Genomic DNA, 25,979 nt, shown 5'->3' with positions numbered 1-25,979 from the left:
ACTCCATCCTGAGACCCATGAGTCCCAAATGGGAGAGCTTCAGGGAATGCAAAGTACATTGCCAATATTGGATTGATTTTTGCTTGTATCGCCTCACAGGCCGACCCCCAAAAGTCATTTTTCAGGAACCCAGGAGACTTTCTTCATGGTTTCCACCCAGGTGTGCCAAACCTACGCTTGCAGGCCATGTGAATGCCAGGATGGCTATAACATATTTGTAGATTACATAGTATGGCAATGTCAGAAACCCAGGACCCTCACCGTATTCTGGCCCTTCCCAGTCTCCATCTCTCAGTATGGCCTCATATAAACTGTATGTTAGCTGTGAGGAAGGGCATGATCCTCCATTTCCAATTATAGACTGGACGTCCATGTCCCCAAATGTCTTGTACTGAAACCAGGTGGTATTATGAAGCAAGTCCTTCAGTGTACTTAAGTCATGAGGACAGAGCCCTTAAGGGTAAGATTGCTGCCCTTATAAAACTGACCCCATAGAGTTTCTGTATCCTTTCTGTTATGTGACCTTACTGTATGATGATAGCTATCTGTGAACCAGAAAACAGGACCTCATTAAACAATGAGTCTGCTAAAACCTTGGCCTTGGGTTTACTAGTTTCCCTGTCTAGTGAGATATAAACTTCTAAACTGCCCAGACTGCTATTCAGTTACAGGAGCCTGAACGGGCTAAGACACTCCCCAAACACCTCTTTCTTGGTTTCATGTGTTTGCAGGCACTGCTGTCTACCTGAACATCCTAATTGGCCTTAGAATTAGCTCCTTCACCTGCCACTCCAGTTGTCTCTATCACACTACACTTCCTCTGGGACCCTTGCCTTCATCTCTCTGGTAGGTGCTTACTGCCTTCCCTCAGCCTCAAACTCTTCCCCAACAATGGCAAAGCTTAAGGAAGGATTCTCATAAAGGCTCTCCAGCCTGAGAGCCACGTAAGGGCAGGGTCATGGTGTCTGTTCACTAGTTGGCATTCGCTTCACTTGCTAAGAGGGACTTGATGATTGAATGGAAACCAGCTTTATACTGAGTCAGTGCTGGCTGTGTGATGTTTCTAAGGGACAGCATGTACTTAGAAAACAGCACAGAAAAACCCAGGACAGCTAAATACCTAACTCAACAATAAAAAAGACTTCCAGGGGAATCACTATCCCTGAACTCAAGCAGTACTACAGAGCAATAGTGATGTAAACTGTAAGGTATTGGTACAGAGATAGACAGATAGACCAGTGGAATAGAATTGAAGACCCAGAAATGAACCTATGGTGACACCTATGGTCACTTGATTTTTGACAAAGGAGCCAAAACCATCCAATGGAAAAAAGATAGCATTTTCAGCAAATGGTGCTGGTTCAACTGGAGGGCAACATGTAGAAGAATGCAGATCGATCCATGCTTATCACCCTGTACAAAGCTTAAGTCCAAGTGGATCAAGGACCTCCACATCAAACCAGATACACTCAAACTAATACAAGAAAAAGTGGGGAAGCATCTCGAACACATGGGCACTGGAGAAAATTTCCGGAACAAAACACCAATGGCTTATGCTCTAAGATCAAGAATCGACAAATAGGATCTCATAAAACTGCAAAGCTTCTGTAAGGCAAAGGACACTGTGGTTAGGACAAAACGGCAACCAACAGATTGGGAAAAGATCTTTACCAATCCTACAACAGATAGAGGCCTTATATCCAAAATATACAAAGAACTCAAGAAGTTAGACCGCAGGGAAACAAATAACCCTATTAAAAAATGGGGTTCAGAGCTAAACAAAGAATTCACAGCTGAGGAATGCCGAATGGCTGAGAAACACCTAAAGAAATGTTCAACATCTTTAGTCATAAGGGAAATGCAAATCAAAACAACCCTGAGATTTCACCTCACACCAGTCAGAATGGCTAAGATCAAAAACTCAGGTGACAGCAGATGCTGGCGAGGATGCGGTGAAAGAGGAACACTCCTCCATTGTTGGTGGGATTTGCAGACTGGTAAAACCATTCTGGAAATCAGTCTGGAGGTTCCTCAGAAAATTGGACATTGAACTGCCTGAGGATCCAGCTATACCTCTCTTGGGCATATACCCAAAAGATGCCCCAACATATAAAAAAGACACGTGCTCCACTATGTTCATCGCAGCCTTATTTATAATAGCCAGAAGCTGGAAAGAACCCAGATGCCCTTCAACAGAAGAATGGATACAGAAAATGTGGTACATCTACACAATGGAATATTACTCAGCTATCAAAAACAATGACTTTATGAAATTCATAGGCAAATGGATGGAACTGGAAAATATCATCCTGAGTGAGGTAACCCAATCACAGAAAAACGCACATGGTATGCACTCATTGATAAGTGGATATTAGCCCAAATGCTTGAATTACCCTAGATGCACAGAACACATGAAACTCAAGGATGACCAAAATGCGAATGCTTCACTCCTTCTTTAAAAGGAGAACAAGAATACCCTTGGGAGGGAATAGGGAGGCAAAGTTTAGAACAGAGACAGAAGAAACACCCATTCAGAGCTTGCCCCACATGTGGCCCATACATATACAGCCACCAAACTAGATAAGATGGATGAAGCAAAGAAGTGCAGGCTGACAGGAATCAGATGTAGATCTCTCCTAAGAGACATCGAATGCCAGCAGCAAACCACTGAACTGAGAATGGGACCCCCGTTGAAGGAATCAGAGAAAGAACTGAAAGAGTTTGAAGGGGCTTGAGACCCCATATGAACAACAATGCCAAGCAACCAGAGCTTCCAGGGACTAAGCCACTACCTAAAGACTATACATGGACTGACCCTGGACTCTGACCTCATAGGTAGCAATGAATAGCCTAGTAAGAGCACCAGTGGAAGGGGAAGCCCTGGGTCCTGCCAAGACTGAACCCCCAGTGAACTAGATTGTTGGGGGGAGGGCGGTAATGGGGGGAAGATGGGGAGGGGAACACCCATAAAGAAGGGGAGGGGGAGGGATTAGGGGGATGTTGGCCCAGAAACCGGGAAAGGGAATAACAATTGAAATGTAAATAAGAAATACCCAAGTTAATAAAGATGGAGGAAAAAAATAAAAAAAAAAAAAGAAAAGAAAACTGCAGAGAAGGATCCATGGAGGAGGATGAAGGAAGGCCACTCATGTCTTAAGCAGTTCACGGCCCCTTTATCTTCACTGGGAAGAAGCCCAGTGCACAGGGAGTCATGAATTATTAAGTGGTGTCAGCGGGAAGGGCCAACTGGGAAAACAGACTAGGATAAGCAATTAAAGTGATTTATCATGTGACAATCTATTTCAGAAAGTTCAAATATCCGTTTTCTTGTCACAACTAATGTGTCTAATCTCTCCTACATAAATTGGGCCAAAGATTTAAAGATTTAAAGCCTGTGCTAACACTTCTAAAGGAAACCTAGAAAATAGGCAAAAGGCCAAGCATCGTGGCCCATGGCTGTAATCCCAGCACCCAGGAAACAGGCAGAGGGAGGTGAGTTTACATACCTCACAGGACTACAGAACAGGATCCTGTCTCAAGTAGAGACAGCTGGTCTTGGGTTTAGTTTGGTTTTAATACTGAATCAAACCCAATACCTTATGCCTGCTAAGTTAGGCACTCAACCTCTGAGCTGTATATCTCCAGTCCCTTATTGCTGACGTTTTGATGAAAATATTTTTCACCATAACCTAACATGAAGTCAGGCCCAAGGCATAAACAAAACTGTTGAGCCTCAGAACAGGGCCTCCCAAGTCAGAAGAACACCTTTCACTGACAAGCATGGTGGCTCACCTGTTAGTTCCAGCACTCAGAAGGCAGAGCTGTGTGGGTCTCTATGAGTTCCCAGCTAGTCAAGATTACACAGTGAGACCCTATCTCAAAAACCACCTCTTTCTACACAAGGCTTTACCCTTGTTGTCTTTATTGATTCTACTTTAAAGGGGTAGGAACTTATGATGTACTTCTTCAACTATCATCAAATTTCACAAACCTTCCAAACAGGAACTCCCCCTACAGCTAAGACTGGATAAAGAAGGAAAACCGTGGAATGGTTCTGTAATGTAATCAGCCATCACAGTCAGGTTGTCACATGGCTTTTACACATCTGGTAAGCCATCTAAGGAAAGTTCCCCATCTCCCTCAGACACTAAAACTACATCAAAAGCCAGGTTCAGGTGGGGATAGGTTTCCATGCTGCTGTGCTTACCTAGCACACAAGGTCTCCAAGTTCAAATGCCAGCACTCAGAAAGATGAAGCTTAAAAGTATAAATTATGTGCAACCTAGAAGCAGATTTGTGTGGGAAATGTTGAGTGTTGCACTTATTCTATAGTGTTAAAATCTGAGGTTTTCACTGATGGCCATGGGAGGGCAGTATGCACCACTGAAGAAACAACGTCGTTAGAAAATCAATTTCATTTTGGTAATTTGATTCTGTGTCTGAGAAATCCAGTTTCCAAGCATTAGATCTAACTTAAGCACTCGGAACAAAACAAAGAAGATAAGGAAAAAAAACAGACTTCTTCATCTTCAATAATAGCTCTTATAATGCACATGGGATATAATTATATAGATTTCAAATGCAAGAAAAACCACTTTACAGCTGAGTGCGCTTATCTGAGTGGACATAAAACAAAGCTTCGAAATTATGTTATGTTCAATGGTAATGACAGCATCCTATCACCTCTGTCTCACAGAAAACTGTACCCAAGCAGTTTTAAAGTTTCAGGCCAAAATGAAATGTACCTGAAAAACCTCAGATCCACAGATAAATGCGTTAAACACTGAGGGTTGACACGCCTCCGCTCCTTCCTGCGTAAGTACCATCACAACCTCAGAGCTCGATGCTTGTTAGCATGTAAGAGAATCTCATAGACAACTCCCATACATTGAGGTCAGTCCGCTCTCTGGGACTGGAAGAACAGAAGGATAGGAGAATGTCACTGCCTTGGACATTTCCTTTTGAGAGTGGGGATATAAATCTCCTGGTGGGTGTTGGGGAGTCTTAGCCAGAGGGCAGAAAAGAAACAGAACAAGGGATTGTTTTCCCTTTGGTACTAGAGATGAAAATGTATCTCAAAACGCCTCCCTTTTTTTTCTAATAGAAAGTGAGTTAGAGGAAACAAAGAGGGTATGTACACCCCAAATGCAGTAAGTTTTTGGAAGTTCATGATCTTCCCCCTGCTCCCTCTCACATCCACAGCCTACCATACCTCCCTATTAGCTGAGGGTTAGTGAAGACAGGGGCAGAAAAGAGTTGTCTGTGAGTTTCTACCAGGAGGTAAAGTTATAGAAAATGATTCAGGTCCCTGACCAAAAGGCCTAATATCTGAGAACTGGGTATTTCACCGAATCCAAACATTTATATTTTACATATATATCTATATGTGTATGTACATGTATTTCTGAGCTAGTACAAAACTGTAAGAGATACAGCCACAATATGAGTGGAAAACATAAGTTCTGCAGCTTTCTAGAAAGCTGACATTTAGCTGTCCACATCCTTGTGACAGGCACCCCATCTCTCAAAGGGGGTAGAGTGAACACAATCAAAGGTGGCCTGAGAGTCAGGGGCACAGGACAGCTTTTTCATTTCCCTCTGCTGCTTCAGAGCTGTGTCTGAAAACTGGCAAATGAATGAGATGGATCCTTTGCACAGCCTTTCCCAGAAGCCAAGTGAGCCAGACAGTCACACGGCCTAGTGTCCACTGTGACAAAGCAGAGGCCTGGCATCTCCATCAGCGTTTCATGGAAAGGACCAGGCTCCTTCAAACACTGAGTCTGCTCTCTCACACACTGACCGCTCTACACTCTCCAACAAGGCATGTCCTTGGGCAGCCCTCCATCTCCATAGTGAGGTAAGGAGAGGAGTGGAGTGCTGGTGAGTCGCAAGACAGAGTACAAGAGACAAGCATAGGAACAGAGACAAAGAAACACCCAGTTTGCTACTTAGAAAGAGGGTGGAGGATGAAGCAGTGAGTCAGGGAGGAAGGATCACACGGTAAATCCCATGAGAAGATGGCCTCCATTAAGTGATCAGTAAAAGCTCCTGGATCAGCAACTGACCAAGAAACAGCAATGCCAATAAAGTGGGACTAAGAATTTCTAATTAAGTATTTGAGACAAAGTAAAGTCAGCAACTAATCGGAAGAAACTTCCTGTCAATTCTAGGAGCATAGAGAGGGGGTAAGATGTGCTGGACAATAGCCAAAGACAGGAAAGCCCACAAAACATATAGGTTTGCAAAGCAAGACTAAGCAGATGTGATCAACTCAAATGTAGCAACTTGTTACCACCAAAACAAAACAGAACAACTGGTCAACCCAACTATGTACCGCTTCAAACTTGGGGACTGTGAACTAGAAATGCAGCAACCTGGGCAGAATATTATCTAAGGAAAGGTGACATCATCTCACAAATGTCTAACTTATTCTACAGAGGAATTATATCTCTACTTAGCCTTTCATGTCTTCCTCTGGTGTCTCATGCACTTTCCTTTTTTTGTTTTTTTTTTGTTTTTTTTTTTGTTTTTTTTGTTTTTGTTTTTGTTTTTTGAGACAGGGTTTCTCTGTGTAGCCCTAGCTGTCCTGGAACTCGATCTGTAGACCAGATTTGCCTCAAACTCAGAGATCTAAGTCCCTCTGCCTCCTGAGTGTGGAATTAAGGGTGTATGCCAGTACTGCCCAGCATCTGATTCACATTTATTCAGCAGTTTGTGCTGATAAGTCCCAAAAATTGATATATGTCCCTCACTAAAATCCAGGAAATTGCAACACATAGGCTGTAAAAATTGTTCATGTTTATGTGGTTGGGAAAAGATCAAAGGAAGATTATGTTATTATAAATAAAATCCAAGTTTCAGTGTGCATAATAGTTTTACTGAAATGACGTCTGCTTGCAAACTGCCAGGTTTATTGGTATAGTTGTGTGATTGTGACTGTGACAGACAGACTCTCTAGTGTTACCTGTGGAGTCCTTACCTAGATTCTTAGAGACAACAAGCAGAACTATGGCCCTAAATCAAAGGGCTTTGTTTTGTTTTTGTCATTTGTTTTTTGATAAAACCTTTGAGAAAGGTGATAAACTTAACAGACAACTTTTGAGACCATGAGTAAACTTGGGCTGGCTGGGCAGTGCCTGTGGGGTGGGGGTGGGGTGGGGGAGACACAGCAAGGACTCACCAGTAAAAGTGCTCTTCCACCATCTTGGTCACAGCTCTTGAGACAGCTCTTTCATGGGGGCCAAGGTTTTTGTTTAAGTTCACTCCAAGTTTCTCTTCCAGAAAGTCGATTATGAATTCTGTGCCAGACACTTTTTCATTATTATATTCAATCCAAGGCATTTTCCCTTGAGCAGAGAGTTTTCCACCAAAATAGTTCTAAATAGAGCATTTTGAAAAAGAGAGAGAGAGAGAGAGAGAGAGAGAGAGAGAGAGAGAGAGAGAGCAATGTGTATAAACTTCACTGATTAACAGAAACAACCATTCCAACCCCAGTGCTCAAATGAACTCAGCACACTGACTCTTTAAGATCATTACTCTAAAAGGGGGGGGCCTTTTACTGAACATTAAAGTATTAATTTGTGCCCATAGGTTCTGTCATGGCCTCAAATTCTATCTAAACTAGGAAAGGAAGGGGAACTGTGAGTCAAGGAGTGGGAGAAGAAAGGGGTAAGCTTGAAGTGGACAAGTGTAGCTACAGTGTGTAAAACTAGCCACAAAGAGGAAAAAAAACTGAAAATAAACCACAAAGAAGATTGCACCAATTTATTAACCAAAGAACTCTTTTGAAATCCAGTATGTTGCATCTGAATGCTTATTTTCACTACAGAGCAAGTAAGAGGTCCCCTAAATTATCTATCATAGTGAGGTTAAAAACAAAGAATACACAACAGACTCAACTGCAGTGTCTCCTAAAGGAAATTAATTCAGCAGGTTCCTGGGTTTCAGCCCAGAGTTAATGGCTAGTCCTAGTGGTAGTGGGCAGAACCTGTTCAGACAAGCTCTATTTTGATCTATAAGCACAGTAGAAGTATCTCAGAAGATATCAGAAAGAAGGTGTACAGATCAAGTTATACAATTGAAAATTACAATAATTGTTCTCCAATGTGCAAAAAGACAGGGACCACATGAATGGAGGGATTCTGGAAAATTCTGTCCTCAATCACTTTTCTCAATAAATATAATCATTTAAATCTCAAAATTAATTGTTAGAATGGTATCCACTGACTTGCAGACCACACACCAAATCACACTAAATCAATCTGATTGTCAAAAACTCTTCCTTATACTTTATACAAACACTGTTGAATAATGCAAATGATGGCCCCTCAGAGGCCAACTGATACTCAAAACCATGGTGGGGTTGTTAAATGGCCAACCACTTTAAAACGATCTAACACTGTCTTAAGTTAAACGTACACCACTCTCTTCTTTTTAAAAATGCATTTTATTATTTTATGTATATAAGTGTTTGCCTCCAATGTATATCTGTACCATGGGCCAGTCTGGTGCCAGTGGAGCCAGAGGGGTCATTAGATCCCCTGGAACTAGAAATACAGTGGTAAGCCATCCTGTGGTGTGAGGAACTGAACCAGGATCCTCTAAAAGAGCCGCCTTCTATTAACTAATGTCTCTCCAGCCCCTACAACTTTCTTCATTTGTTCTTTTTTTTTTTTTTTAAAGGATTTACTTATTATTTATATGAGCACACTGCAGCTATCTTCAGACACACCAAAAGAGGGCATCAGATTCCATTATAGATGGTTGTAAGTCACTATGCAGTTGCTGGGAATTGGACTCAGGACCTCTGGAAGAACAGTCAGTGCTCTCAACCACTGAGCCATCTCTCCAGCCCCTCAACCTTCTTCTAATAAAGCCATTTCACTCCTAAGTATTTACCCAAGAGTAAGAAAGCATACAGCCATGCAAAGACATGTAAACAAAAGTCTGGGCTGGAGAGGTGGCTATGTGGTTAATAGCATATAGTGCTCTTCCAGAGGACCTGAGTTCGGTTCTGTCTGGCCATATATGGTTGGAGGATACCTCAGTCAGTAAAGTGCTTGCTTTTCAAGAGTGGAAACCGAAATTCAAACCACAGTCTCTACACTAAAAGCCAGAAGTGAAACAGGCATCTGTAATCTCATCAGTAGGGGAGTAGAGACAGGCAGAAGATTGGGACTTACTGGCCATCCAGCCTAGACAAAGTAATGAGCTTTGTGGTTGTGTGAACAATACTGTCCCCCCATGGGCTTCTGTCTTTGAATGCTTGGCCCCCAGTTTGAGAAAGAGTGGGCGATATGGCTTTGTTGGAGGAAGTCTGCCATTGGTGATAGGCTTTGAGGTTTCTAAAGCCTGCTAGACTCAGGTTCTCCCTCTCCCTCTCCCTCTCCCTCTCCCTCTCCCTCTCCCTCTCCCTCTCCCTCTCCCTCTCCCTCTCCCTCTCCCTCTCCCTCTCCCTCTCCCTCTCCCTCTCATTCTGTGTGTGTGTGTCTCTCTCTGTGTGTCTCCCCTCTCTGTGTCCCCCACTCTGTCCCTCTCTCCCTGCCCCTCCCTCTCTCTCTCTCTCTCCCCCCTCTCTCTGCCCCTCCCTCATTCCCCTCACCTCTTTCTCCTACCTAGGGATCAGAATGTAAAGCTCTCAGTTACTGCTCCAATACCATGTCTGACTGCTTCCTGCCAGAATGATTAAGAACTAACCCTCTGAAACCACAAGCAAGGTCCCAATATAAATGCTTTCTCTTATAAGTTGCCTCAGTCATAGTGTCTCTTCACAGCAGTAAAGCAGTAACTAAGACAAGCTCCAAGGTCAGTAAGAAACCATGCTCAAACATTAAGATAGAAAGCAATAAGATAAAGATTAAAAAATACCGACATCAGTCTATGGTCCCACATGCCACACACAGACAGAGGCACATGTGCTGAGCATGGGGCTGTGCACCTTTAATTCCAGCACTAGAAAGGCAGAAGCAGACAGATTTCTGTGAGTTTCAGGCCAGCACACATACAAAAGAAGTATACTGTAAATTCTTCCTTCCTTCCTTCCTTCCTTCCTTCCTTCCTTCCTTCCTTTCTTCCTTCCTTTCTTTCTTTCTTTCTTTCTCTCTTTCTTGACTTTCATCCATCCTTCCTTCCTTTCAAAAACTCTAGAAAATGTAATCTAATCTCTGGTGACAGTAGGTCTATCCAAGGTTGTTGAGGACAATGAAGTAAAAGCCAAAGAATTTCAAAGAGACTCATGAAAATCTCAGAAGAAAATTGATCCTTTCACTGTGTTTTGTTTTGAAACAGTCTTATATACTCCAGAGTAGCTTTGAATTTGCCACATAGTTAAGGCTAGCCTGGAACTCCTGATCTTTCTGCTTCTACCCCTAAGTGCTAGGATTACAGGTATGCACCACCACACTTGGCCGATACTTTTACTCTTGATTTTGACAATGGCTTCATAAGTACTTACCTGGTTAAAACAAACTTATACTTGAAACATGTGTAACTTGTTGCATGTCAATTTTAACTATAGGAAGTTGTGGGCTTTTTTTAATAGAAGAAAGTATTAGATAAAATTTGGAATATAACGATCCTCAACATCTTTAAGTGTTTCTCTAAAATAGAAGTCGGCAAAAATCTTCCTACAGAAAGCCAGGTAGTAAATACTCCAGACTATAAAGTCTCTACTAACAGCTCAACATTGCAGCAGAAGAGCTGGCATGGGTCACCACACAGGAATGAGTTTGACTGCTTCCAATAAAAAGTCAGGACACTGAGATCTGAACTTTATTATTATTTTTATTTTTGTCCAACTATTTAAAAATCTATAAATGCCTCTTCCTTCACAGGCCTGATAAGACAACCCCTGTTGCAAAGACTAGTCATTACCCACTTTCTTTGCTAGAGAAACAAAACTAAAACTAAAGCAGCATTCTGATCAAGAAAACACCTTTTTACAAAGGTATATTTTAAACAGAAGACTCTAGAAGAGCACAAATCAACTCTCCCTAGTAATCCCAAAACTTAAAGAATTTCAGAAATGAAACAAAAACTCCTGGATCTTTTGTTGGTAGGGATAATCTTGGGTACTGTGTGGAAGCATTACCTGTCAATAAAAATCTGATGGCCAATAAGCTGAGGCAGGATTAAAAGGTGGGACATCTGGCAGGGAGAGAGGAACTCTGGGACAGAGTCAGCCAGCGTCAGAGATTTCCCCCACTGGACTCTGGGGAAGTCAGTCAGAAACTGAGGAGGTAACTAGCTATGTGGCAGACATAGAATAGTATAAACGGGTTAAATAAGTTACGAGCTAATAGGAACAAGCTTTTCTTATGGCCTAGGCATTTTTAAAATAAATAATAGGCCTACAAGTTGTTATTTGGGAAGTGGGGCCTGGGTGGAAAAGCATGAAGTTTCATTTGGTTTCTTTAGGGGCAGGCACAGGGATTAACACCCACATGAAGAGGACAAGAGCACAACAGCCACCTGGACATAATAGGACCACTACTCTCACAGCACATCACAGCTGTGGTTGCCTGCACAGAATCTGTATGAGATAAGCCAGTCAATGACAGCATGGTTAGAGAAAAGGCTGGTGTGAGGAGCTATTGACAGGGGATGGCTGCTAGGAGAGGAAAAAGAATCTTCCTTATGCATGTCGATCCCAGACCAATCAGTAAATGGGGCCCCTACAAATTGAATTCAGTCAGTTATTTAAAAAAAACCATAAAGAGGAAAGGGGGTGGAAAAGTAGATTCAGGGTTAAGTTAGAGGAAAAAAGTGACTGTAAATGTGATGTAAATACAGTGTATGCATATATGAAATTCTCAAAGACCTAATAAAAATTATTGTATTAAAAAATCATTGAAGTTGGGATTGAAGATATGGTCCCATGGTTAAGAATATTGGCTGCTCTTCCAGAGGACCTGGGTTCAATCTTAGCTCTCATATGACTTTACCACTTTAACTACAGTCCCAGAGGATCTAATGTCCTTTTCTGACCTCTGCAAGCACTAGGCACACGCACACATTTGGTCCACAGACATACATACAAAAAATACATGGCAAAACACTCATACACTAAAGAACTAGATAGATACATATTTTGTAAGTCATTCAACCTGTTTCTACATAAATCACACCCAGATTTGTATGTCTCTGTATGGTGTGCACTAGAGTATGCCCTGCTTCTGAGATCTCAGTGAGATCACAGGCACATGGTGACAAGGTAGGCATCCATTCATGCCCACAAGCTAGGCTGAGCTTCAGGGTCCTGGACTTCTCAAAATGGTCTCACCTTTCCAGAGGGTCAAAAGCAGAGCGTGAAGAAGGTAAATGCCACTTACCACTGTCTTCATTAGACTGGTCTCTGTTCAGAGAGTCTTGATACTTAATCTCATTGCTTATTATCAAATGAAAGTAGGCCAAGCCTCAAAAAAAAAATTAATGAAACCAGATTGCCTATGCACAGTTTAGAAAAAAAGGAACTTCCTCTTGTCGAACCTTTATCCTTATACTGTTATACAGAAAGCAACCTACACAATCATACATGGGTGCTACTTAGACATTATCTTTAATGTTAGTTAAAAGAAATGTCACACCTCTCTAAAAGTTACTAGTGCACCTGACATTTGTGTCATTTGTATTCTAGAGATGTAAAATCACAACTACCCCTGTTGCCAATTTCTCTTGCTACACTGGAGTCCTCCTATCATGTCCCTTTTAGATTCATTGCTTCACATGTAATCTAACTTCAACAATGCCACCAGAAGGAATTCTACAGTGCAAATGAGTACAAATATTCTGCCTCAAAATCAAGTGCTAACTAAGCATAGTAGCATATGCTTATATCCCTGCATGCTAGAGGCTGAGGCAGCATGTACAACATAGTTGAGTTCAAGGCTAGTCTGGGCTATGTATTAGACCTTGTCTAAAAAAATAATACAATTTAAAATGCTTACCATGAAAATAAGAAGACCAGAGTTTAGTTGTTTAGAGCCCATGTAAATGCTAGGTGAATATGATGGCTTACCTGTAATTCAACCCTAGAGATGAGACACAGGATCCCAAAGCAAACTGGTGAGACTAACCAAGTCAGCAAGCTCTGGATTTGACTGAGATACCCTGGCTTAGTGAATAATGTGGAAGAGCAATCAAGGAACATTCTCATTATTAACCTAGGGCCTCCAGCACACACATTTCAATGTGCATACATATGGATGTGCAAACCAGACAAACAAAACAAACAAACAAAAGATTTATTTTTAGTATAGAATAGAGTTTATTCAGGGCATAGGGAGGGGAGTTAAGAGGGTAGTAGGGGCAGAAAAAAACAGAGAGAGAGAGAGAAGAGTAGAAAAGAGGAGTAGAGGAGTAGAATAGAGGCCAGCCATAGAAGTGGGGAGAAAGGGGGAGAGAGAGAGAGGGGAGGAGAGGAATGGGAGAGAAGGGACAAAGGGAGAAGAGGGTAGGAGAGCAAGAGACCGTCAAAACAAAATTTAAAAGCTGAGGTTATAACTCAGCGGTAGATCACTTGTCTCATACACATAGAACATTGGTTGATCTAGTACCTTCCTCTTGCAAAAAAAAAAAAAAAATTGCAACAATTACCTAGACTCATAGCATCCAGCTGATGCCACCTGCCGAGCATAGTGACACATGACTTTAATCCCAACACTCAGGAGGCAGAGGCAGGCAGATCTCTATGAGTTCAAGGCCAGCCTGGACTACATAGTGAGTTCCAGGACATCCAGAGCTGCAAAGTGAGACCTTTACCTAAGAAAATACAAAACAAATAGGGGTTGGGGATTTAGCTCAGTGGTAGAGCGCTTGCCTAGGAAGCGCAAGGCCCTGGGTTTGGTCCCCAGCTCCGAAAAAAAAAAAAGAACCCAAAAAAAAAAAAAAAAAAAAAAAAGAAAATACAAAACAAACTACAGAAATAAAAACTATAGGTCAATTCTGGATATGATAACTCAAGCATGTTTTCATAATCAATATTTGCTTTGTAGCTAAAATTAGAGACAATTATAATTTACTTAGGTATGACCAGATCTAAGGAAAAACCTTTGGGTATCATCATCGCCATTTTAAGATAACGACTTTTAAAGCCTAAGTGAGATTTCAAAGTCTTGGAGCTCTGACTTACTATACTGACCTCTAAATTTTCAGCTCAATTGCTTTTAACTATGTAACAAAATGAATCCTCACTGTACTCCAGACCACCAGCACCTCCCACCGGCTACATTTGAAACAACTTGGCTCTCTTTTGTAAACCGTAACACTTGGAGAAAAGCCCATGTATCTAATGTATATTGTAATTTTGTAGAAAAACTGTTCACATTGGGGGGGGGCAGGTTAAAGCATGTTAAAGCATTGTAAATGAAGTGTCTTGATTTTTGCACAGTACTTTCGAATGGTGTGTGAAAAATATCTTTCTAAAAGCATATTAAAAGAGAGCGAAAGCAAAGGAGGTGAAATAATAACCATAAGTGAACTTGTGGGGAGCACTAGGGTGCTCTTTATATTAGTCATACAGGTTGTCCATAGAAAACAGAAAATCAAGCCAGAGAGCTGAAACGCAAGATGAGCAAATAAGCAGAACACAGGAAGTGGAGGCTGAGCACCACGGAGGGGCTCTGGCCCTTTCCCAGCACAAAGCCTGGAGAGGAAAGCCAGTACCCTGAGAGGAGATCTGAAAAGAAAGTGTGGACCTCTGATGAGTACAACACAAAAGAAAGGACTACCATGCTGAGTACAGGCAGCACCTGGCAAAAATACTGGGTCAGCCCAAATGCTTCTAGTTAGCATAATGAATATCCTCCCACAGACAAAGGGAGAGATTAGGAAAATTGACTAAGGAGACACACTTTTCAGTAAAAGATAAGGGGGCCAAGTGGTGGCAGCACGCTGGGAGGCAGAGGCAGGGGGATCTCTTTGAGTCTGAGGCCAGCCTGGTCTACAGAATGAGTTCCAGGACAGCCAAGGTTACACTGAGAAACCCTGGAGAGAGAGGGGGGAGAGGAGGGAGATGGGGAGGGGAGGGGAGGAAGAGAGAGGAGAGGAGGGGATGGGGGAGGGGAGGGGAGGGGAAAAAAGTCAACCTTAGTCAACAGCTAGCCAGGAATGGTAACATACACCTAGAATGGTGGTAAGAGGAATGGCCAACCAAGGCTACACAGGAAAGAGTCTAAAGAAGAAAGAACACAATCGATGAAAACACCACAAGGGGCTGGAGGGATGGCTCAACAGTTAAAAGCATGCAGCTTTTCAGAGAACCCAAGTTTGATTCCCACCACCCACATCCAGCAGATCACAACTACCTGTGATCCAGCCTCCAAGGAATCAGGTACCTATGGCCTCCACAAGCTCCTGGACTCACATGTGCACAGCCCTAGATACACAGGCACACAGAATTAAAAATTAAAAAAAATAAAAACAAAAACCCAGCAACATAATGGTTGCAAGAACAGAATACAGCATTGGATGCTCAGCAAAAGGAAAGTTCCATGAGGCAGCAGAGAATTACAGGACAGCAGAGAGTCAAGAGAGAGAAAAGCAGAAGGACAAACATCTAGACAACAGGGAACAGGCACGGAGAAAATCAAACAATTATTAAAGGAAATATTTTTAAAATATTAACGATTAGTTCCCCCAGAATAAAAAATTTTAAAAAGCTCATAGTCACCTCAGTCCGGTCCAAGTGGTGCTCACCAGGACAACAAATGAGAGCAAACACTCCCTGGAACATTTAGCACTTGGAACCCTGAATATAAACTGGTGCAGCCAACCTGCAGAATGAAGGTTTCTCAAAAAAGCTAACGTGTGAGCCCCTATACCACTTCTGGATGCACAGCTGAAGGAATCTAAGTCAACAGTTAGTGCGGCCCTGTTCCCAACAGCCCAGTGACGAGACCAGCCTAAGTGTCCGGCAATCCGTGAATGATTAAAGAAACGTGCTGTGTATACACAGAGGGGTTTTACCGGGCCATAAAGAATGAAATTATGTCACTTACTGGGAAATGGATTGAACTGGAAGTCACTCTGGTAAATGAGACACAGCAGACTCGGGAAGAACAGGCTCACATTTTCTTTCATATGCAAACACTAAGATTTAAATTTAGACACATGCATGCATTTCTGTGTCCCACAAAAACTAAAAGGAGAGCCTGAGTGTTGGGGAAAGAGAGAGTAATGGAATTCATGTGACCTGAATACTGGGAGAGACTATTTGGGGTGAAGAATTGAACCAGCAATAGAGTCGGGGAGCAGGGGAGGAGAGGGTCAAATTAGGCAAAGTATAATGACACATATGTAAAAGTAATATGTAAAAGTATAATGACACACACATATGTAAGGAAATGTGACACTCACAACCAAACAGACCACTATCCAAACAACAACAAAACCAAAGTCAAACTTTTCTGTTTCTAAACCATGCACCTTTGTGAGGTTAGATTTTCCTCATAGATTGCAGACATCAACAAACATTGAATATAAATTGGACATGAGCCTAAAGCATTGACCTTATAAGCTAGAATAGAGCAGATTTATAAAGATGCAAAAAAGTTCCTTTTTTCAGTAAATGTTTCTGTGTTTGAAAATGTATTGTTCTAAGAATTGGTATTTATGCTAATGCTTATTGGGTTTATTGTCTCTAAAGAGTTAAAAGCCTCAATTATTTTTAATAAAAGAAAACATGCTGTAATCAAATCCAATGCTTTTTACGTTGACTTTAGAAATTTATAAAAAGAAAAGACACATAAAAACTCAAAAGAAGGGCTGGAGAGATGGCTCAGCGGTTAAGAGCACTGACTGCTCTTCCAGAGGTCCTGAGTTCAAATCCCAGCAACTACATGGTGGCTCACAACCAATGCCCTCTTCTGGTGTGTCTGAAGATAGCTACAGTGTACTTATGTATAATAAATAAATAAATATTAAAAAAAAACTCAAAAGAATTTAAAAAGAACCAGAGGGGCTGGTGAGGTAGCTTAGCAAACAAAAATACCTGCCACCAAGCCCGATGACCTAAGTTTCATCCCCAGGATGCACATAGTAGAAGGAGAAAACTGATTAGTCTACATGTGTGGCCTTCACATGTGTGCCATGGTATGCAGACGTATTATGTGCATGTGCGTGAGCACACACAATAAATAAAAAGCTGAAAAAGTACAGGGTACAGATATATAAGAGAGATAGGTGATAGATAGATAGATAGATAGATAGATAGATAGATAGATAGATAGATAGATAGATAGGAAATGCACCATAGAGTATTAAGATTAAAAACCAATTCTAAAAAAAGTCAGAGAAAAAAGCAATGAGATTAAGTTAAGTTTCTCAGTAGCTGCCAGCAGTTGAGAGGCAAAGGCAGGAGGACCAAGTTCAAGGACTCACTCTAGCTACTGGATACAAACTGAGTTCATGGCCAGCTTACCCTACAGAGCAAGTTCCAGGCCAGCCTGGACTACATAGTGAGACTGTCTTTAAAAACCACCAACAACAACAACAACAAAATTCTCAGTAGCAACATCAGAGTAAAAAAGACATTGGGGTAATAGTTTCAAAACACTAAATGTAAAGAATTTTGGAAGAAAACTTTTGAAATGTGAAACTGGGGGTGGGGGGAGCTGTTTCAGAATTCCAAGCCATGGAGACTTACCAGGAAAATATTCATCAAGAAATAATGCACCAAAGTCAGGTGTTGTGGTGTATGCCTTTAAACTCAGCATTCAAAAGGCATGGAGGAGGGGCAGATCTCTGAGATTTCAAGGCTAGCCTGGTATATTATAGCAAGTTCCAGGCCAGCCAGGGCTACATAGTAAGGCCCTGTCTCAAGGAAGGAAGGAAGGGAGGAAAAGAGAGAGGGAGAGAAATTACCCAAATGAAAAGATAGCCTGTGTAGGATACGCATAGGTAAATAGGTAACTGGATGTAAAATATTTTTTATATAAATTTACCAAATGTAAGAATGCTATTTCCAGAATGCAAAGCTAGTAAGACTCTTGGATCCAATACAAACAATGCAATATCTATGAGAAGCAAATGTATAAAAGATAAAGAGATAGAGAAAGATATCCCAACTGAATAAGAACCAAGGGAGGGCTGAATCCACCTCACTATGTGACAAGTCCAATTTTAAATCATCACAAGGGACAATAATTGGAGCTGTACTTTGAACACTAAAACACTTTGAAATGCAATCTTCTGTAGTATAAGTACCTAATAATAAAACCTCAAATATACAAACAGTATAAAAGTGTGAACCAAACAACAAAAAGAGACCAATCAATGAAGACTTGACTGCTTTTACCCTTTGGGAAGCAAAGGCAAACCATTTTTAAAACGCAAAAGTGCAGCTCTAAAAGACACAGCAAACATGTTCAAGCAAGTAAACAGATAAACAGATGCATACTGATAAGATTTAATTAATTATTTTCCACTATTAGAAAAGAAAAATAAGTGCCAGGAGGTGGTGGCGGGTGCCTTTAGTCCTGGCTCTTGAGAGGCAGGGGTAGGCTGATCCCAGAGGGAATCGGATCTCTGTGAGTTGGAAGACAGAGCTCACTCTAAGGCCAGAGTGAGTTCCTGGATAGCCAGTGCTACACAGAGAAACCCTGCCTGCACTGAACGAAAAACTTACACATTTGGATAAAGTCTCAGTAAACTGAAGGACTGGCATCAGAGACTATTTTCTCTGACCATAACCTAAAAAATTATAGAAATGGAGCTTCAGTAAACTTCCACCCAGCTAGAATTTGTTTAAAAGGGAAGCATAAGGGAAAAGTTAAGCTACATAGAGTAATGACAAGAACAGCAATAATGCAGCCATGTGTGAGCCATCTCCAGGGTTACTGAGGGGAAAACGGACGTCTTCAAGTACATTCTTTTGTTTATTCTTTCTATGAAATGGTGTTTATTTAAATTATCCATTTCTAAACATCACTAATTAGCCATAATTAAGATTCTCACATATTTTCTTTTTTCACAGGGTGAAAATACTTGCAAATTATTTATTACATATGAATGTGTATGTATATGCATGTATGTATGGGTATGTGCATTTCTTTTTCCTTCTTTTTTCTTGAATTTCTTCTTATAATATTTTTTATTTATTTACTTTATATGTCTGGTTTTTGCTTGTCTTGGTGCCTAAAGTCAGAAGAAGACATGGAATTCCCTGTAACTAAAGTCACACATGACCATGAACTACCAGGTAGGTGTTGGAACCGAACCAGGGTCCTGCAGGAGTCACGAATGCTCTTAATCACCAACCCATCTCTCCAATATCTTTTAATTGATTCTTTTTTTTTTAAAGATTTATTCATTTATTATATATGAGTACACTGTCACTGTCTTCAGACACACCAGAAGAGGGCACTGGATCTCTTTACAGATGGTCGTGAGAGCCACCATGTGGTTGCTGGGATTTGAACTCAGGACCTCTGGAAGAGCAGTTGGGTGCTCTTAACCGCTGAGCCATCTCTCCAGCCCTTAATTGATTCTTTAATGCTGAAATGAACAGGTACTTCCTTGATAGCCACTTGAGCAAAACATAAGGAAGTTAAAGTCTATTCAAAGGCCAGAGCTGTAGTTGGGTGGGAAGCCCTTGTCTGGTACACATGAGGCAAAGCTTCAGGCCCTAGAACTGCCAATCTAGTGTGCCCTCTAACCCCACACTCACGGAGGCCAAAATGACAAATGAAAACCTAAAAGTCCCACCAGGCAGTCACACACTTACATTTCTCACCAGCTGCTCCATAAGCCTATCCAAATCTCCCACCAAAGAACACATTAAAAGAAATACTGAGTCCTTCATTAAAACTGATGTAAAAAGACGTTAATAGACCCTGGAATCACATGCCTGTCTTACTGAGGACTCGGCACTGTTACCTTCAGACCCTGCCTACTCTGATATTCACTTTTGTGACATCAACTACCCCTCCCTCTAGGTGATATCAATGGCATAAGAGTAAAACACATTTGCAAACAGGTACCTGATAGGGAAGGTCGGCCATTCTTAAGTAAGTTTCCATTTTCAAACAGAAAGGAGACAAGCTGGGGACACCATTGTTAGGTCTTGCAAACTGATGCAAAATAATGGCGTCTTTGGAGTCGAGCTCTTGCTGCTTCCTGTCAGAAATAAAGAACAGCCTGTATGTTAGTTTTCTGTTTCCTTAGTTCTCAAGAGGACCCTGAAGTGTGTGTGATAGATCTTACCTCGTCCGGGGTTTAGAGACCAGAAGCATATCGGACATGCAGGAGGATCTTACAAACTCTGAAATGACTGTAACTTGGTGGCTCTGGGAAGTAATTACAAATCAACTAGCTTTTATTATGTGGAGCCCAAGGGCGAGAGGGGTATTTGGGGGACAGGCATTTTGCATTTACCATGTATTCCACCTGACTGTGCATGTTTCCCGGGCATTGTTTTATTTAATCTCCAAAGCAACCTTATAAAGTAGATATATTCCATATATTTTATGGATTGCAAATGCTAGAAGGTGAGAATGGTACTCCAGGCCTCTAATCCTGGCTCTAGGAGGCAGATACAGAGGATCACAAGTTCATGGTCTACCTGGGCTACAGAGAATCCTGGGTACAGAGATGGTCACATTGATAGTACTCTGCAGAACCTTGGCAGTGCCTCCATTAGACAATCCCTTGAACCAGACCCTTCTCCATAAGATGAGGAGACAACAGAATGGGCAGGCTGCACCATGACCCACATCTCCAGGAACTCTGATACTAAAAATCCCGGTTCCTTTTCTAGATGGACAATCACAAGGATTTAATAAAAAAAAAGTATCTGTGAACATTTAGTAAGCTATCAAGCATTAAAAGTTGGCAAGAATTTATTCTTACACAACAAGATATGGTCTTGTACAATTACAATCTCACCCAATCTGGCTTACACACCCCTCAGGGACCTATTACAGTTTCCACCGTTTTGTGTGCCTAGCATTTCCCAGTCAGATAAACTACATTCTCAAGGCTTGCCCACGCCCCCCCACCAAGCTTCCCCTCTCCAAATCCCAGTTTAGTTCTACACCTACTTCTGGCCAAGAAGAAATGGCTTGTGACCATCCCCACATGGTGCTCACTAGCTTCAGCATCTCCATAACAAGTTCTTTTGGGGTTTACCAACTGAGAGCCTACTCCATTTAAATTGCTCAGAGTGACTCATTCTAAATCACAAGCCAAAAGATTAAAAGCATTCACTACAAAACCAAGGTTGTCTGTACTATGAAATGTGTGGGAGATCAGATATTAAAATCCAGGACCCACTTTTTGACTCTATTAGTAGACAATACGAACTCTACACTTCACAACTGACTTTGCCCAGGACAATAATTCACACCACAAAGTGATGTTTTCGTATAAATCAGAGAGGCAAAGGTTTAAGAACTAAAAGGAGGTAAATAGGAAATCCTCTGTCCTTCTGGCCCGAAGAGTCAAGTTCTAAAGACTAATTTAGGCCCCATCACAGTCACAAAGATGCTACTTATGTGCCAGCATGTGCCAGTGACACCACAGACACGGCCTGTATTAGCCTACTTGATCCCATTCTAAAGCGGGCATTGCTCAAGTTTAAATTTGGGATGCTGTACTAATGTTTTGTAGTAGATGGGAAACTTCAAAGTCAGAAAGTAACTTGCCCGAGGAACACCAATTTAGGACCAAGTCTGTCAGGCCAAGAATGGCAGCAGATTTCAACTATTCAGAAGGCTTGGGCAAGAAAAATTGCAAGTTTAAGAGCAGCCTAGGGGCTGGGGATTTAGCTCAGTGGTAGAGCGCTTACCTAGGAAGCGCAAGGCCCTGGGTTCGGTCCCCAGCTCCGAAAAAAAGAACCAAAAAAAAAAAAAAAAAAAAAAAAAAGAGCAGCCTAGGCAATTCAGTTAGACCATGTCAAAAATAAATGCCAAAAAAATGAGTGAAAAATGAGGATATAACTCTATGGTAAGGTACTTGGCTTCCGTGGGTGAAGCATTGGGATCAATCCCTAGTACAATCCATTTATATAATATATAATGTGTGTGTGTGTGTGTGTGTGTGTGTGTGTGTGTGTGTGTGTGTACATCAAAAGGCTGAATCAAATTTGAACCCGAACAACCTGTCTCCATAGGCCACCTTCTACATGTCAGAACCCTCTCCTTAGTTTAAGGTCACAGGATGAATTGTTTCCTGTGCAACTTTATCATAAAACAGCCTTAGAAGGAGATTGGAATAACAACACCTGCAGAGGCCAGCTGGCTAACCTAATAGTAGACTCACTAGCCCCTGGCCCTGCTCTAAAGACACCAGAGATGATCATGCCTCTACAACAGGCAATGAGTCAGTCGTGGTGATCAGATAGGGACCCTTTAGCTCGAGAGCACAAAGTGCAAATGCACCCCAGGTAATGAAGTCATTACTTAATCATTCGGTTTACAACCAAATTTCCAGATGCTGAGTGAATTTAATATAGATGCCAAGCCATCTCCACTCTGGGAAGACAAAGGATGAAGACAATAATTATTTTAAAATAGAACAGTGGAAAAATACAAATACCAAAAATATATCGCAAATAAAAAAAAAAAAACATGCATCACCAAAAAAACAAAAATACATTCATTGGTTATGCTCATTAATTAGACTTCTTAATTAACCTTATAACTTTATTTTCTGAGACAAAGCCATAGATTAAGGCTACTCTGGGCAACAGAAAGTCCAGGCGGAGTAGGGGAGAGTTGACGGTTGCCAATAAACTCAGACAGTGGGGGTCACTTTATAATACATTTTCCTCCTGCACACGTCACATTTTGATTTTGCCTAACTGTACAGAAGCTTAGATTTCTCAGCAAGTAAAAGTCTTCCTCTCTTGTACCCTTTGAAGCCTGTCTTCACTGCTCCTGTCTGCTCCGTAGATCTCTGGACGCTGGCAGAAAGTTGAGTCTTGACCACAGGCCTCACTTCCCAGGAAATGCCCCTGTTCCCAGGTCCTTCCTTTTCCCCTAACAGAGTCCCTCAAAGTGAGCACTTTCTCCCAAGCAGCCAGGCTCCACACTGTTACCTCAGTGTTATCCTGTTACTGTGTGATCACCAGCAGGTTACCTAACCCCTCCCACTCCACAGTGGGAGCTGTTAAAGATACATACAATCATGCGCGCGTGCGCGCGCGCACACACACACACACACAGAGAGAGAGACAGACAGACAGACAGACAGATAGACAGACAGACAGAAGAGACAGAGAACTACTAAGTTCCCAAAAATCCAGCTGCCTTCTTTCAGTTTGTATTATAATAGGGGTTTATCAATTCATTTGTCAAGAAACAAAAGTTAAACAACATGGGTCTTAAAACCCCTTGATCCATGTCAGGATCCAGAGCTGGGGCTTGTGGTCACCACAATGGGGTAGGGGCTTGTGGTCACCACAGTGGGGAAGGAACTAGTCTAGGGCTTCTGGTCACCACAATGGGGAAGGAGTTAGCCTGGGACTTGTGGCCACCACAATGGAGAAGGAGCTAGCCTGGGCAGAGGGCTCAAGAATATATAGGGTCCAAAGCTTCCAGGGTGTGGTCTATTCCAAAGGGAGCGCCCAAGGCCCCATTATTTCTGCAAGGTCATCGAAGCCACATTTTGGATTCAGCCATATGAAGCCTTCATTCTCCATCAACTGGAGAAATGCTGGGAAGCTGCATAGTACAGGGACAGTCTTCATAGGCTTTGGACTGAAATACAACTGAGAAACAACAGGCTACTGTTTAAAAAAAAACACTGCACAGATGTGGGGTGTCTTTATATGGACTGAAACCTGACTTGAAAATAGAGTCCTAAAGACTGGAGCCAAGGGGGAGTAATCTTGATGATATCTCACGTTAAAACTTTGTGTTTGGCTCAACTAAATTCAAGACGCTGTGCTCAATGAGATGCTCTGAAGTTAAAATAAACTTCTCAGTCTTCCATTATTGTGGGTAAATAATATGAGAGCCAACACATTTTCTCAGGTCCAAATGATTCCTTATCCTTTCAGAACCAACGAATAGTGTGAATTCAGTGGGGCTATCATAGTGTCCTCCTGGACCCCCAAAGTCCATTAGAGGTCACCAGCCACTTTATAACTTCTAGAACCATGCCCCCCTCTTTTACCCTACCCCCGGAAAATATGGTACAAATACACCCTTGCTCCTTTGAAAATACTGGCCAGAAGAGAAATTCTGAGCTACTGAAAAGTGCTCTGCCTCCAACAATCTCCAGAGACTGGGGCCCCAAATGCATGGAAATTTTAACCCAAAATTGACGCACCGGCTAGCCAAAGACTTGGTACCCTGTAATATCTACCACCTACTGCACTGAAAACCTATGGGACTAGCAATACCAACAGCAGGGGCCTCCATTTATTGTAATGTTCAAGTCAGCCCTGAACACATTCTGCGGCAGGCGGCCATGAAACTGTTTACAGCCCAGGGAGACTCCCTGTTAGGTCAAGTGCCCCATGTGCTAGTGCTGCCCTCAGATCTCCTACTGCTCTCACGGTTGCATTTAAGCCTGAAGGTGCTCACAGTTCCACACCAGATAAGCAGGTAAGCAGGTTAAGGCTGCATTCAAAACTGAACAGGTTTGCACAAAGCTTCTTCAACTGCAGTCTCTTAATAATGTTGACATTTACCGAGAGGAATAAGAGAGAACTAACCTTTTAAGTAAAGATGAGGCTAATAGCTGATGTTCCAGCATTATTACCTATAAACCAATTAGGCGTTTATAAAAGTGTGTCTTAGTATTTCTACAGAGCTTTCGTCTATTGGTACAAATGCATTGATTGCAGTTAGAATCTTCCTATGGGCTTTAGCGGATTGTTTTGATCCATAACACTAGTGACTCACAGCACTTTGCTTTTAGCATGGAAATGATGGAAGGCAAATGCTATCTTTCCCCTCCCAATTCAATTCACCCATCAATTCTAAATGGTCTCTCACAAGTGGCCAGGTGGCCATGAAACGCCTTAGGGGGTTGAGGATGAGTGAGGACACTTGGACCTTTGAGCTGCGGGACCTAGGGGCTGGCTCCGGAACCCCCTTCAAGCCAGCCCTACCCAGGCTAGCTGCCCCGGTCAGCGCCCGCTTCGGGGCCCTCTCTCTGGCTCACCTAATGACCAGGAGTTCGTGGAGCAGATACGCAGCCGCGGCCAGCAAAGCTCCCCCGGTCAAATAAAGGGTTTTCTTCCACCAGGGATCCGAGCCCAGCCCTGCCATGATCCCACCGTAATCCTGCAAAGGGAAAGCGATGATGTCCCCATAAAAGGAGAAGGGCTCCTCGGACCCGGCCCACCAGCCGAAGAAGGAGATGCTCTGGTTCCAGCTCAGGTCCACCACGCACGGCCTGGACGAGGCAAAGCCAACCCCCCAGTGCATGCTGCGCGGCTGGCTCCGGGCGCCCCTCCCAGGGCCCGCGCCGCCCGCATGGGAAGGGGCCGGCGCCCGGGCAGGCGGGCTCAACGGTGCGCAGGGGGCGCAGGCGGAGGCGGTAGTGGAAGGGCGCCGGTGGCGAGCGGAGAGCCGGGCTGACGGGGCCCTGAGGCCCGGCGAGGCAGCGGCGGCCGCCGGCCTCCCTGGCCGAGGCCTCTCGCAGGCGTTCTTTGTGTCGGTGCGTGGAAAAGGCCACGTGATGTCATTGCTCCCCAGGGCCGGGCAACAGAGGCGGGATAAAGTCACCTACCCCGCGCCCTGCCCCCCGCCCAGCATCCCCGCGGTGCGCTGCTTCCACTCGGCCGCAGCTGCGGGGCTGGGCGCCGGGGATCCGGGCGGTGCGGGAGGCTGCGATTACTGCGGCTGAGCCAAGCCCAGAGCCGCCGCCCTCGATCCCACCCTCTCCCGCCTGCAGGCGCCTTGCAGGACACCGACTCACCTGCCCTAAGCCACCAACTGGAAACGTTGGGCCAGGGCAGATTAAGGTCGGGAGTGTGTCTGCTCTGGTTGCTTTAAAGCGCCCAGGTAAGCACAAGCACCTAGGTCCTGGGC

At 42.9% G+C, this 25,979-nt stretch overlaps 1 protein-coding gene across 1 annotated transcript in view; it reads right to left on the bottom strand.

The window, feature by feature from the left end:
- The window catches only part of Faxc (failed axon connections homolog, metaxin like GST domain containing), a 59,337-nt gene extending 33,782 nt beyond the window's left edge, over positions 1-25,555 (bottom strand). Inside the window, exons 1-3 of the mRNA NM_001271065.1 lie at positions 25,108-25,555; positions 19,977-20,112; positions 7,181-7,377 (exon numbers count right to left, since the gene is read on the bottom strand). Coding sequence (NP_001257994.1) covers positions 7,181-7,377; positions 19,977-20,112; positions 25,108-25,373 — 599 coding nt within the window. The 5' untranslated portion in view covers positions 25,374-25,555. The remainder of the gene's footprint in view (positions 1-7,180; positions 7,378-19,976; positions 20,113-25,107) is intronic.
- Between the last annotated feature and the right edge of the window lie 424 nt (positions 25,556-25,979).

The sequence above is a fragment of the Rattus norvegicus genome, chromosome 5 (assembly GCF_036323735.1).
Source record: "Rattus norvegicus strain BN/NHsdMcwi chromosome 5, GRCr8, whole genome shotgun sequence".
Taxonomy (NCBI): domain Eukaryota; kingdom Metazoa; phylum Chordata; class Mammalia; order Rodentia; family Muridae; genus Rattus; species Rattus norvegicus.
The sequence above is the reverse complement of the archived record's forward strand: the minus strand, read 5'-3'. Positions and strand labels throughout refer to the sequence as shown.